Below are 15,693 nucleotides of genomic sequence, written 5' to 3' on the forward strand. Positions count from 1 at the left end.
TTTTGCCTTTTCCTACTTCCTATAGGTCACTGCAATATGAATACTGTGTGGAAATGAGATTCCAATGTGGCTTGATGATCGAGTCAGTGTGCAATATACCTGAATGACACATGCTAAGTGCGCAGAGTGTAAACAGATTTCAAAAGTGAGAAAGCTTTTTTGGATTATTATTTTTCATGGCTAGCTAGTAGTGCTGCTTTAAAATTAAGGTACACCATTTTTAAAAAAAAATGTTTTGAACTCTCCATCACTAAACATCAGTCTCCAATTTTCTAATAAATTACTTCAGAGCTGGATGAAGTCTTATATTTTATACCTCATGCCAGTTATACCAAATATATAAAAAAAAAGGATTCACCATTCTCTCTAAACATTACAGTGCATTGTGTGTATGTATGTATAGTGCCACACACAGACTATTCATATATCCTTCAATGCTGGAGGGGCAAGCAAACTTGTTATTGTAAAATTGTAATACACAGAAACTCACTGAAGCACCTACTGTAATACTCAAACAGACATCGCTGTTACTGTGGGCTCTGCGTGCATATTACAAAAAGGTGTCAATGCTTCCAAAGGAAAAACTCTGTGGGTTCACATGCCCACCCAGGCACATATGCAAGAACCCACATTCAGTGATGTGTATGGGTATTTACCATAAAGTCTTAGGTCATGGGGCACTAGCCCAATATTTTTCAGAGCGGACCCATGGTAATTGGATTGCACTATGCACACCAAAAACTACAAGCGCCCACTGTGTGGCTGAAACTCCTAAAATCTGACACTATCCCAGTCCTACAGTCAGTGGACTGCACATGGTCCAAATACTGATTCCCAAGTGTTGTCTCCTCATGATTCAGAGAGCCGAGGCTGCATTCAGAATCATGGCGTGAGAAACAATTGTAGAGGCAGCTGTAATTCTTCTATAGAGAAGCTTAGGGAATAGAAGAGGTCCATGGAGTGGTGCACACCTCAGTTGTGCAATGTGCCAGTACACTGCTTGCCCCACCTCTCCTACGGCTCAGTCACATTATAGAAAAATGGATCCCAGCTCCCTCCGACAATAACTTAAGACAGTAATAGGCATCTTCTGAATAGTGTTGTTAGTGAGCCAGCAAAAAAACAAGCAAACTTGAAAGTAATGTAGAGTTTTGTGAATAAAATCTTGCATCCTCTGACTACCAGAGTCATCTGTTCCGCTTTCATGCCACTTGAAAAAACTTAATTTGAAAATTTACTTATATAAATCTACTATTCTTTGGATTTCAATGACTACAATTCAATGTTGTGTTTGAAATGTTTCATAAGAAATCCACTTTTGATAATGTCATTCTTTTTGCAGAAGTTAAATAGACTTTAAATCTGAAGAAGAAGAAGGAAAAAAAAGGAACAGCTGTGATGCCATTTTGTGGGCACTTGATGAATGTTAGATGCATAGCCTATAATTAAATAAGCAGATTGTATGTGGAAATTCAATGTGAAAAGGAGCCTTTGTATATAAGGAAAGAGAAGAGTATAATACTCACTTGTACAGCTTTCAACCAATACTACAGTTATTACACTCAATGATGGCCTCAAGTCAATGTAACCCCTTCCATGCTCTATTCCTTGGCTATGCTTGTGCTTTATTAAAGATCAGCAGAGCAGGCCACTTTGCTAGGGCTACTTTTTTGTATTTCTCGTTACATCCGGAAATAATTCTGGTGGCCTAACCGTGTATTAAGGCACCAATAGCAGACACTGAAACAGATTGATACGTGGATAAAACGGGGTGCCCAAGGCAAGCTTAAACATTCAAGGATACCATCAATGTGAAATCAAAGAAGAAGTTAATGGTTTGTGGGGAGGCATAGATGACTAAAAGTGTATTAAGAGCAATTCAGAAGCTACATTCTACTATTGTGCAGTGAACAAGCAATGCTGCTTCCCTTAATAGGGATTCTGCAAACGGGCTCTTGCCACTGCATATTCATACCACTGCAGAGTGTCACAAAACAGTTTACCAAAGCCAACCAGCTGTGCATGTCACCTTTCATACTAGCTTAACCCAAACAAGCAGACGAGCACCAAAGGGGTTAAAAATACCCTCATCTGTTTCGTGAATTAGTACCTCCCCAATTCACACACATTGAAACCAACTCTTGTGCACAAAAGATCACATTAATCTCTTTGCACGCCAAACTGGGGAACCATTTTAGATTCTGTTTTGCACACAAAAAAGTAACTATGGGCATTTTCTCAGTTTAACTCTTTCAGTAGAGGCTGCAAATAATCTGGCAACTAAGTCTTTGAAGGAGCCTAATGTCACGCTGCACAAAAGGTTTAACTAGGTCACACAATAAAGGGCCACCTGAGCACTACCACCCCAGTGCTGATCATAGGGAATGAGGAAACCAGTCACCTGGGACTCCATTGTCCATAACATGACATCAATATGCGTGGGTTGTTGATGTGATAGGGTTCAGATGGTTATATTTAATGATACCTACTAACTCACTTATGAAAATACGGTGACGTAAATGGCACCGCCGCTTACATGCCAACTTCATTGAAATCAGCTGCCTTGCTGTACAGTTTCCATTTTCACTAGTTATAGGGAAACTTATTACTCCGTTTTCATGACTTAAATCAAGTATTTTACTGGGTGTACCTGTAAAGCTGCACTCATGTACATCTCCTCTTAACCTAGTTTAAACCTAATGAATAACAAATTGATCACAGGATAACAGAGGCATTATTGAGGGAACAGGTTCATGAGGCAGCCGTGCAGTTTTGGAAAATGATGCTGACTCTCAAAAGTCAAATCTCTGGTACAAAAATATATCGCGTGGCTTGTCAGCCATTTTCACAGTCCGCTTAAAATGAAAAATAGTGAAAATAATTAAACCAGTCTGTTGAACGTAATATTTCTGAGCACAGTGCAGTTCAACAGGATACAAACTTGGTACTGTCACTGTTTCTTTGCTCCAACTTTACAAAATATTAAGCATACATACGTATAGAACACATATAAACTGTACAAAATTACCATCAGTGTACCAGAATCAGTCTACTTTGGTTTTTTTGTTTGTTCTTTTTTTTTTGCGTGCTGTTGATTTTTTTTTTTTGTATCTAAGCATATTAATTCAGTACAAGGTATTTTACAAATTGTAGGCTAGTGTAAAATAAAAATAAAAACATTTTTTTTTATCGTAAAGGCAGATCGCTATGCTACAAAAATATTCATCTAAAATAGATGGGCGATTGGAAAAATACAGCTATGAAAATAAAAATAAAACTATACATCGTCCGCTGATAGGGATGGTATGCTGATCTTTGCTCTTGTGAAGTAAGCAATCTTCTCCCTGCCAGAAAAGAAAACAATATATTATGGTACAGTATGTTAATAATAGTAATCTCTGTATAATGCCGCCCACAGTAAAACAATAGGCACAATTAATCCCTGCAATGAAGAGGTTTGCAACCTACATTTTATTACCTAAGACACTCAAACTCGCACAGAAAGAGCAAACACAACAGCCAAACGCTTTAAAGGGACAGGGCAACTTATTCCTCAACCGTTTGAGTGCTGGAGGGACCTCAGCACTACAGTGCCGCGGCCCCTACAGACCATCACAATCACCTGACTGCCACAGTACGTCTCTGATGAGGTTTATGAAGGGGGATCAAAAATTGATGTGAAGACCTGTGTGGTTCCTCCTGAACCTCCAACACGTTTTTTTTTGTTGGAAACTGTACATTCTCATCACTACAGATTTGGATTCGCTGCTGCATTCTTTCCCCCTTAGGTATGAGCGCTAACTATAATGCAGCATGGATTGCGCAGGTGTAGCAGGTGTTATTGCATCCACTGGCGTGTTAGCCGCGCACATTTTTGCATTAGCCACACAAGCTTTTCACTCTTGGCTAATGCCTTTTGAATGGCGGTTGCTCCCATCTGGTGCGTGGTCTGTCCCCTGCGGCAAAGCATCACCGGGAACAATAATGGCTGCTACATCTGTATATTAACTGAGACTTGCTATTGTGATTTTCAGCGTTTGGTCTATGGACCTACATTTGAAAAATTAATTTGCGTAATGTAGGTTATAACCAACCCTAAAAATGACAGCAGATGTTAGACGACCCTCCTACCCAACTCAGTTTCTTGTCTCTAATAGAACCGAAGGTTGGCAAACTATGCAGAGAAGCACCATGCTGGAATTGATGACTTTGTGTCTTACTGTCTACCACATGTTTCTAACACGTGGTCATAACCAACAGGAGAGTCCTTTTCCCCAGAATGGGTTCTTCTCTTTCGCTTTACGATAAGGGTTTATACAACGTTAGAAATAGACAGAGGGGAAAACATCTAAACTATAGGGCACCCCCATTTGTGTACTTCTGGGTGTTTATTATATACATACTGTAGGAGAAGCATGAGACTGTTCCAAGCAGCGCACACCAGAGCCCGGTTTGCTTTACAGTAACATGTTCATTTACAGCGGGAGACCCGGAACACACACTACTGCTTTCGTGATTATTACGCTTACCTGTAGCCATATTAAAAGCACAGCACATGGAAATTACATATAGGCTAATAACATGTTGTACCTGCGCATGAAAGCCCTGCAGTCAGAGCGTATCTTACCTGAAAGACTGCACTTGAAGAGGCACTTTCTGGCTCTGCTCCCGTAACCTGCACACATCCTTGGAGGCCTTTCTCATCAATTTTTCAGCGCTCAAACCTTGCTTTTGTTCTTCTTTTGATTGTTCAGCCTTGAGACAAACAAAAAAAAAATCCATGCTATGTAGTTAACTCTCCAGGCATCACCTGACTACAACTTATTGTACCATCCAGATAACTGAAGTAAATCAATGCCTCTTATGGCAGAGTGTTACAAAAAATATATATGCGCACTAAACTACGTTAATTAATTGGTGATACAAATATATATATCAAACACAAAAAGAAGAAAACCCACAACAAGCACTCTGATATATAACAATTGTACAAAAAAGTTTATTAAAGACCAAAAATAATGAACACAAGAGAACTAATAAAAAAAAGACAGATTAAAACCAAAAACCTTAAAGAAAACCTCATATAACATAGCAAAAAAAAACAATGTAATTGACGAGACCTAATAATAAACCAACGACATGGAAAAAATGAAATCCGAACAGATGTCCTACAACAGACAAAGGCAACTGAGAGTTCCCAATGAAAGTAATGACCTGCAGGTCTAATTAATGCACACTTAGCAGAATGACAATCAAAAGGCACATGATGAAACAGAACCTCATCAAGATAAAGAAAACACGCATGCACATGCAAGGGAAATAGAATATCCTCTCAGTGATGGCCAAAAAAAGTTCCTGCTTAATAAGGCAAGAGAAAGGCTAATATGATAGATATAGCATAGTAACACTGATAAGATGTTGTAAATGTGAGAACACTGCTCTTCCTGATTATAGATTGGAATTCCTAATCGTCATTAGCAATATTCACAATCATAGAGTGAAAGCATGAGTGATTGATCCTGTATGGATGTAGAATACAGTAACCATGTGTCCTGAAAGAGATTTGATTGTAGCAAAAGTGCGTTAACACATTATGTTCCTGGGTGAGCAGATGCTCAAAATGCTTAATGGCAAAAATAATTGTCCATGACAGTAATTAAAGTCCCGATCACATAGATGTTAAAGCTGGGTGTTTTGCAAAAGAGCACATCTTCCAAAAGGCAGTGCTATAAAGTGGCTGAAGCATGATCATAGTTGCTGTATAATGCAGAGGATTTGCAGCAATTGCAGGAATATGCTGTATATAAACGCTACAGAGCGGAGCATCGCCTGAATTAAGGCAGTGTAGTAAGGGATAGATGTAATGAGATATATATCACTCAGTGTGCACCAATATATATAGTGTTAGTGAAATAACCAACAAATACAATAATTAACCTAGGAGTGTTATACAACGTGATACAATCAACAGACAGTTTCACACTGTGCTAGAATGTGTCCAATAAATAGTTGTGGTGAAATGGAAACAGTTAAAACATAATCTCTCCTATTGAAACCACACGAGCCTGTAACTATTTAGTAGAGGTGGCCCAGCACATTATGCATTAGACAACAGAAGACAAAAAACAGAGCACAACTCATAGTGTATTAAATGTGATTATATTGGCTCATTGCAGGTAGGGTAAGTATCGCACGTACACTTATATGGAGAATATCAGGCAGTACATGTTACCACTAGGAAGACTTCTGATCGTAAGGAATTAAAAAAAAGTTGTCTTGCACCCAGTGACATTGGTTTAGAAATCGAGTCACACAGAGGTCCGACTTGGCTTTCCACTAAACCGGTAGGTAACTTCAAATGCGGGAAGTGTAAGGCCTGTAGTATATTATATAAAGATAGGAAGACCTTCACGTCCTATGTTACTAAATAAACGTTTAATGTGGATGATTGTATTTCCTGTAAAACCATGTTTGTGGTGTATCTATTAGACTGTCCGTGCGGACATCAATATATAGGAAGAACAAAGCAGCATCTCAAAACACGTATTTTGGAACATATGAGGAATATTAGGATTAACTATGATAAACATAGTGTTCCTCAACACTTTAATGTTCCATAATAGTGATCCAACTCTTCTAAGATACAAAAGGTATCCAGGTAGTTCCACTCAATAGGAGAGGAGGTGACAGGTGACAGGGTCAAAGCATTATCCAAACAAGAGAGCTATTGGATATACAATATAAAGACTGTCTCCTCTTGGTTTAAACGAGGAATTAGATGTACACTGGCGACACACTTTATTCGAGCTCGGCTAGTCCCACGAATTCGGGTATACCCGGGTGTATTGAGGTTTGTGACTGTTTTCTGCCCGAGTGCATTGAGGTATTTTCCAGGCAGGGATTGAAGCATTTTATTCCCGCTGGCTGCAATACTGCACAGTATATATATATATACACTGCATTACAATTCATGAATTTATGCCATCTGGTAGACACGCGAAGCATTGCAGCCTATTAAATCCTAATCATTATCATTTAACAGATCAGCCGCCCGTCAGCCAGGCATGAACCCAGGCTGGGAAGGCAAACGCAACGGGGCTTGTCAGAGGTGTGGAGCGGCGCATTCCAGGTATCTGCCAGGTACATACTGGGTATTTGCTCGAATAAAGTGTGTCGGTGCAGTATGGTCCCTATATTGAGTTACATCACATCTACATTTCTAAGTGTGTTCCTTTTTGACCTTAGTTATATTTTTTAAATAACATAATCCCTTTCAATATATAGGAAGATTATTTTTTATAGTCATTGATATATTAATGATACACTTTTTTTTAGAGATACCCTAGTGTATTGGCTAATATTTATTTTTGGACTTTTAATTTCCTTTTCTTTTTTATATTGTCGCTTTATGATCAGTTACTTTTGAAGTCAGTACTCAAAATATTCCTTTTTGCTTCACCCTATCTGACATATCCCTTGGCTCTGTCTAACATATCTATGGTTATAATGTAATAAATATGAATGATACATGTTTATGTTTCCTTCATCATGATTGAGTCTATCACCTTCGTGATATAGCGCATTATATCTCTGGCACTCCAAAATTTAAGTCTGATGTGTCGTTTTCATGCATGATTTTATCATTTGTTTTCTGGGGGGGGGGTTTTCAGAACAATTAATTTGTGCAACATTACGTTTTCTAACTAGCAGTTTTACTATTTTTAGACATGTTTCTAGATTTGTTTATTTCTAATGTGTAGGTTTTTTTTACTATGTTGTTATTAAAATGGTACAGTATTGTGATTTTATAAATATTGCATAAAATTGTGTTTTACTCACTGGAGCTACATAGTTGTGTACCTTTGATTGGCTAAACATACGCCCATTTACTCTTAATCTCTCAAAGAGACCCTTAGGGTATTTAAACAGTCTTGAACATCTAACAATATCCCTGATGAAGTAAGTTGACCCTTACGGAACACGTAGGATAGCTACAGTTGATTTCCTGCTCTCTGACAGACTACAAGGACTGTGGCTTCTGAACGCTCCAATTAACTGTTAATCGCCTGACGGCACATGTTCCTGACGTCAGTGTTTGCCACGAGTGTCCAAGTGTAAGTCAATTCACGGCATGTGAGCTTGGTATTGTGTCGGGTGTTCCCCTGCGTTTTACTGTCAGTACATACTACCTCCCCCTCCCCCCCCCCAATTGAGTGGAGGGACCGGGACAGAGGCTGAGAAGGACGGGGTCAAGTGGCAGAATCGTGGAGAAAAAGAGACTGCGGATCCACGAACCGTCTTCATCTGGTACCGGCAGATGCAGAGACCCTGGACTCCTGATGATCAGAAGTCTTCCTAGTGGTAACATGTACTGCCTGATATTTTCCATATAAGTGTACGTGCGATACTTACCTTACCTGCAATGAGCCAATATAATCACATTTAACACACTACGAGTTGTGCGTTGTGTTTTGTCTTCTGTTCTCTTATGGCAGAGGCCTACAACATTGTTAAAATAGGTCTTCAGTGCAGGAGCACAATGTTCCTTTACTGAACAATGGCACCAATGTCTATGTTTTAGTCTTACCTTTGCTATGGTGCAAATATGTTAGTTTTTAATAATCTACAGTATACGTATTAATCTGTTTGAATGTTCATCTGCCACAATGGCTCATCAACCCATATAGTAAATAAATAAATGAGTGTACACAGGAGAGTGTATACATGGATGAATACAGCATTATACTGGGTGGGTGAATGTGAAGCAGTACTGACTGAATAAATGAGGGACAGTGCCAGGTAAATAAATGAATACAGTTACAGGGTAAATAAATAAAATCCCCCTTTTTTTTTTTTTTTTTTGAGAGAACATAATCATCTTTTGCACAAAAAATATCAAAGAAAAAAGTTGAATTTTAAGATTAACTGGAGTATATTTTCAATTAAATACTATATACTGTAGAAATGTACCAATTTTTTTTAAAGCTGCCATTTATCTTAATATTACACTTGCTAGGTACCGTTCCACCAATAACATAGTATGTTTAGTGGGTGATTTAGTCCATTAAAAAACCCATTAGACAACTATAAGCTTTTAACTAATTTTTAACTAATTTTTCAATAATTACTTAATTAAAATGGTAATACAGAAAGTTAAAGGGGTTTGACTTGCTTCAGTTAGTTTCAAACATCTTCTCCTTCCGCAGGAAATTGTTCCTGTAAGAGTGGGGTGCACCACTTTCATTACTAAATTGCTAATTTGCACCATTAACTGTTTAGTTTCAAATTCTGACTTGTTGATGAGAAATGAATGTGAAACATTTTCTTTTAGGTGTGTAAACTCAAGGCCATTAAAGTCTGATTTAATCCAATTACCTCTGCAGATCATACTGTGCAGCAGTAGAGAAAATAAAGACTTGGTTTGGCATCAGTACCTGTTTTTCAGCCTGTTTCAGAAGCTTCTGGAATCGATCATCTTCCAGTACACACGAGGGTAAATCAGTCTCCCCTCTGGCTTTCATGTCCTCCAGCCTCTGCTTCAAATCTCTGAGGGACTGAAGCTCATCATTGAGACGGCTGTGTCTTGTCCGGGACGCTTGGAGATCCAGCTCCAGGTCCAGAGAGGTCCGCTCACGACACTCGTGCATGGCTCGTCGTGTGATTGGCTGGCAAATGGGCTGATCACAACAAGAATACGCAGGGGGGGAAAAAAGTACTTTACTAAATATTTACTGCTCAGAGTACAATGTGGTTATTTAGAAAATATGATTGCTGGGACTACGGGGGGAAAACAGCACTTGACTTGAAGTATAGGGGAATACTACACATGTTCATTTTGCCAGATTGCATCTTTAGCATTCACACTGGGTTGACAAGAATTAGAATACATACAAAATATGATTCTTATATCTGTGCTATTTGTGCTAAGGGACAGTTTGGATTGTCAGCTACAAGTGAAACACAGAGATTCCTGTTTGTTTACATCAGATCAGGTTGACCACATAACCAAATGTACATATGGGATACATATCCACCAATGGAAACCTGTTTCAGTTTGATCTGGGGGAAAATGGCGTATGGCATCAGGTATAGAGGACGGAGCAGACATAGAAGTGATTGGGGTTATTTTGTTCATAAAAGTAGCTAGAAACACTAAGCAGGTAGGTCATAAAACATACACTGGCGACACACTTTATTCGAGCTCGGCTAGTCCCACGAATTCGGGTATACCCGGGCGTATTGAGGTTTGTGACTGTTTTCTGCCCGAGTGCATTGCGTTATTTTCCAGGCAGGGATTGAAGCATTTTATTCCCGCTGGCTGCAATACTGCACAGTATATATATATATATATATATACTGCATTACAATTCATGAATTTATGCCATCTGGTAGACACGCGAAGCATTGCAGCCTATTAAATCCTAATCATTATCATTTAACAGATCAGCCGCCCGTCAGCCAGGCATGAACCCAGGCTGGGAAGGCAAACGCAACGGGGCTTGTCAGAGGTGAGGAGCGGCGCATTCCAGGTATCTGCCAGGTACATACTGGGTATTTGCTCGAATAAAGTGTGTCGGTGCAGTACTGCAGACGATTTTAGGATGGTCACACAGGTAGGCCCTCCCTCCCCCCCCCCACACTCCAAAGCCCTACCTGTGGAGCCAGTTGTTATGCTGTGGCAGCAGAGGGAGCCCACCTAGGCGGTGATTGCGAAGGTTGGGTCCGACTTCTGGTGGGGCCTAACTTCTGTGTCCGCACCACTAGATGGGCTCCCTCTGCCGAGTAAGACTCCGCACCGTAGAGCGGGCCGGGGAAGGGGTGTGGAGGGAGGGGGACCTTTAACGCTGTTCTGGCTACTAAAATAAGTGCTGGAATGGTGATCCGGTGCGTGGAGATTGGACCACTAAAGGATGTGGGCCTTGGCACATATGGCAGTTCTGCCACTATTGTCACAGTTAATATGATAAAGCACTCTCACCTGGAAAATGGGACCACAAAATGTCTAATCCCATTTTGAGGCACAGGGGTGCTCATTTCTATAGAGCAATTTTTAAATGATCACCATAGTTTCGTCAATAAGCCAACACAAATGTTGATTCCTATATGCGTAAGGAAATAATGTTTGCATTTTAAATGTATTTGACTTCATTGGCATCAGATGAACAAGGGGAGTAAACATTAAAATGTTTGGTAAGATTGTAGTATACATACCCTCTTCACTCTCAAACTGCGTCTCTCTGTCGCGTTCCTCACAAATGGAGACTTTTTGGCCAGGGTTGAGCTGTCACTGTCACTTCGATTCAGCTGTGAAAACCCACATTCATTTAAAAAAAAAAAAAACAAACAAAACCGAAACAATAAAAACAACCTACATTTAATCTTATGTAAACTCTTTGGGACAGGTAATTTCTTTAGTTTGCTCTCCTGGAAAGGTTTGGGTACATATAGCTCAATTACTTTAAAGGGCCATAAAGTGATTCATGGATTAGCACCGCTTGGTAATTAAAAGATCTTAATCCAAACTTCCTCGGCCGTTTGGTTTTAAGCTTTAAAAAGCCTGCTGCACTTAGGCAATAGTGTTTTACACAAAGCATACACCTCTACATTCTTTATTTGAGCTGCCAGTATTTTGATTGCTCATTCATGTTGCTACAGGGATAAGTAAAGGTAGACACTTTCATTGGTGCGCTGGTTTTGGTTCTAATAAAAAAAAAAAATTCCCCCAAAATGTATTTATTTATTTATATATCCAACACACAGAGTTGGTGCCGCAATCAGAACCACTCCCCATAAATCAAAATAAATCACTGGGCCAGATGTAGGGGTGAAAATCACCCTCTGGCGGTGCTAACAATCCAACATGATATAGAAACACAAAGAAAAAAAAAGAGGGTCTGTTGAAAGCACACAAACAATATGTGAAAATACAAAATGGATTTTACTAGCAACACAAAACACAAAAAAAGTCATTTAAAATATACCTAGACACATACAAAATGAACACTGCTGATCCAAGAGATACACAATATACATGTAGAGACCCAAAATTTGTAGCATACAATATACGTGGTGTAATAATGCAGAGAAAATTCCCCTGGAAATGCAGTGAAGATCGGCCGATCAACAAAATAGAATAGCACAAATGACTGAAAGATTACCAGCATCTACACAAAACCCAAATATGAGCAGTGAAAAGAGCACAAAAGAATTAATGTAATGGTTATATACCCTAAAAGCTGTCCAAAACAAAGGTAAGTAAGAGGCAGTGTGAGCCCCCGGCATCCCGCTCACTGTATACAGCAGGCAGCAGTCACACAGACCGGATAGAGAAGTGTCAGCAATAGAGCTCCAATCAGAGCTCTAAGGTGGTCAGCACGGGGCAGCAGTGGGCCACAGGAGAGTCAGTGGTATAGATACTCCGACGGCCGTTTCGCCGTAAGGCTTCTTCCGGGAGCATGAACAGTGAGCGGGATGCCGGGGGCTCGCACTGCCTCTTTTTTACCTTCGTTTTGGACTCCCCTTCTCCTCTGGATATCCTGTGCAGCGTCATAGCAAGTATCTGGACAGTATTATGCTCCACGGAGCCCTTGGGCTACTACACACTCTGTCTGCCTAAATTATATTGGTTACATCTAGCTCTGGCATTACGGAGTCATTCCTATATATTTTCTCCCTTGTATTCTCTGCTGACTCACTGCTATACACCCCATATCTATGGTGGACCCAACTTTTATATATTCTAGACATTTATCATTTGTCTCTCTCTGGTTTATTACATTTGCCAGGGTCTAGCTGCTATCATCTGGCTGTACAGCATTTAGGGTATATAACTATTACATTATTTATTTTGTGCTCTTTTCTCTGCTCATATTTGGGTTTTGTGTAGATGCTGGTAATCTTTCAGTCATTTGTGCTATTCTATTTTGTTGATCGGCCGATCTCCACTGCATTTCCAGGGGAATTTTCTTTCCTCTGGATTTGCATTATTAAACCCACGTATATTGTATGCTACATATTTTGGGTCTCTACATGTATATTGTGTATCTCTTGGATCAGCAGTGTTCATTTTGTATGTGTCTAGGTATGTTTAAAAAATTTTTTTTTTGTGTTTTGTGTTGCTAATAAAATCCATTTTGTATTTTCACATATTGTTTGTGTGCTTTCAACAGACACTTTTTTTCTTTCTGTGTTTATATATATATATATATATATATATATATATATATATATATATATATATATATATATATACACACATCAGCCCTGACGAAGCCGTAAAGGAGAAACGCGTAGGGCGTGGTTATTCTAGTGTTCACGAGTGGGCAGGAGACACACTCTGATCCTGTGAGGACTACCGGCATCCGTGATGCCACACGCGGGAGCGCGGTGTTCACGCGAGACGGAGTGACGTTGCGCAGAGGCACCGGAGGAGCCCAGGAGGCTCAGAGAGTTACATACTGGGAAGCAGCAACAACCAGGAGTGCCGTGAGGGAATACAACGGAGCACATTGCTAGTGCACCAAGACCCCACGAGTACCGTGAGTACCAGGAGGGTTACGAGGAGTACCCGGGATCCAAATATATGAACTGTGCAATTAGAGCATAAGACACTATACAGCGGGAGAATCACAGAGGTGTATAGGGACACTATTAAAGGAACAGTGACTGCTGTAAGCCCAGCTGGGAGCCGATAGATTTGATGAGTGTGAGATACTCTGACATTCTCAATTGCTTTTAAAGAGCTCAGAAAGTGTGAGTTTTTTTTACCTATTATGATCTATTAAGTTTTTATTATTAAACAGTGTTACACTATTCTGTGTGTTCTTTACCGCCCTATATATATATATATATATATATATATATATATATATATATATATATATATATATACCCCAAACTATGAGATGGAAGCTTGGCAGTGAAGAATTGTTGCAGAATATCCGAAGATACAGATCCAGGAAACGTTCCCAGAGCATCTACACAGTTCCAGATCCCAGGGTGGATAAAAGGCCTGAATTACAAGAAACGCTGTGAGTGCATACCTTAGCAATTAAGGGGTTACATTTCCAGACATACTACCCTATGTTGTTTCTCTTTCTTGTCTCCCCATGCGCCTAGGTCATTCTTCTGGTATCTAACCCTTTACAGCTTGTGGAGCTATAGACCTAATTGGCAGCAGGTAGAGTCAGGGATAGATAGATTGTAAGGGTTAATAACCTCCGATTTATATGTGGTATTATTAATTTATTAGATTGATAGTTCTGTGGGATTGCGCTGTGTGTTTCTTCTTTTTTGTATATATATATATATATATATATATATATATATATATATATATATATATATATATATATATATATATATATATATATACACACACAGTGGTTGACAAATCACCAAAAAATCTACTCGCCACCTAGTACCACACGTGTGCTGCTTGGGCCAATAGGAGCTCGCCACGATGTTAAATCCACTCGCCCGGGGCGTGCAAATGTATAGGTTTGTCGAACACTGTATATATATATATATAATACTGAGTTAAGTTATGGTGAGTAAAAAAAGTGACAAAAACCCTCCACAGGAAAGCAAATATGCAAATATAGCTGTATGCTCATCTGCATGTCTTAGGCAGGTCTGCAACCCCACCTTTCCCCATTATCACCCAGCATACAGCACTTCCACTGCAGCAAGGGATTCTGGGAAATGACATGCAAATGAGCACACAGTGTCACTTTTTGCCTCAGTAACCATTTTTAACATGGTTCCCTATAGGCTTAAGCTTGCTGCATGGTCACAGCTTTGAGCACAGCCAGGGTTAAGGTGGTTTTCTGGGTATGCACCTTAACCCTGGCTGTGCTCAAAGCTGTGACCATGCAGCAAGCTTAAGCCTATAGGGAACCATGTTAAAAATGGTTATTGAGGCAAAAAGTGACACTGTGTGCTCATTTGCATGTCATTTCCCAGAATCCCTTGCTGCAGTGGAAGTGCTGTATGCTGGGTGATAATGGGGAAAGGTGGGGTTGCAGACCTGCCTAAGACATGCAGATGAGCATACAGCTATATTTGCATATATATATATATATATATATATATATATATATACAGCTCAACCCCGTTATAGCGCGATCCGCTATAACGCGGTTTGAGCGTGGACCCCGAATTGAAAAAAAAAAAAAAGTTAAAGTTTTTTTTTTTGCACACACTGCACACACTGCACACACTGCACACTGCATACATTCACAGCACACTGCACACACTCACAGCACATTGCATACACTCACAGCACACTGCACACACTCACAGCACACTGCATACACTCACAGCACATTGCACACACACACACACACACACTCACAGCACACTCAAACACTGACACACACACAGCACACTGCACACACTCACAGCACACTGCATACACTCACAGCACACAGACACACACACACACACACAGTCTCTCACAGTCAAATACACACACACACAGAGACACACTGTCTCTTTAAGGGAGCTTGCTCTCGCAAGACGGAAGCAGAAGCAGGAAGCAGAGACAGGGAGAAGAGCTGCCAGATGCAGGGTAAGTGCTGTGTGCTGTTGCCGCTGCCCCACCGGGTCTGGGAACGCTGGGAGAGTTCTCAGCTTTGCCCCTCCGGCGGACACGGTACCACCACAAAAAAAAAAACTTTAAAAAAAAAAAAA

At 40.0% G+C, this 15,693-nt stretch overlaps 1 protein-coding gene across 3 annotated transcripts in view; it reads right to left on the reverse strand.

The window, feature by feature from the left end:
* Positions 1-226: 226 nt before the first annotated feature.
* WWC2 (WW and C2 domain containing 2) overlaps positions 227-15,693 on the reverse strand; it is a 245,958-nt gene continuing 230,491 nt past the window's right edge. For all 3 annotated transcript variants that reach the window (XM_075610722.1, XM_075610741.1, XM_075610733.1), the window contains 4 exons: positions 11,212-11,304; positions 9,435-9,677; positions 4,628-4,755; positions 227-3,344 (listed from right to left, as the gene is read on the reverse strand). In XM_075610722.1, the coding sequence (XP_075466837.1) occupies positions 3,278-3,344; positions 4,628-4,755; positions 9,435-9,677; positions 11,212-11,304 (531 nt within the window). In that variant the 3' untranslated portion in view covers positions 227-3,277. The remainder of the gene's footprint in view (positions 3,345-4,627; positions 4,756-9,434; positions 9,678-11,211; positions 11,305-15,693) is intronic.

Source organism: Ascaphus truei, chromosome 1, assembly GCF_040206685.1.
Source record: "Ascaphus truei isolate aAscTru1 chromosome 1, aAscTru1.hap1, whole genome shotgun sequence".
Lineage (NCBI taxonomy): Eukaryota > Metazoa > Chordata > Amphibia > Anura > Ascaphidae > Ascaphus > Ascaphus truei.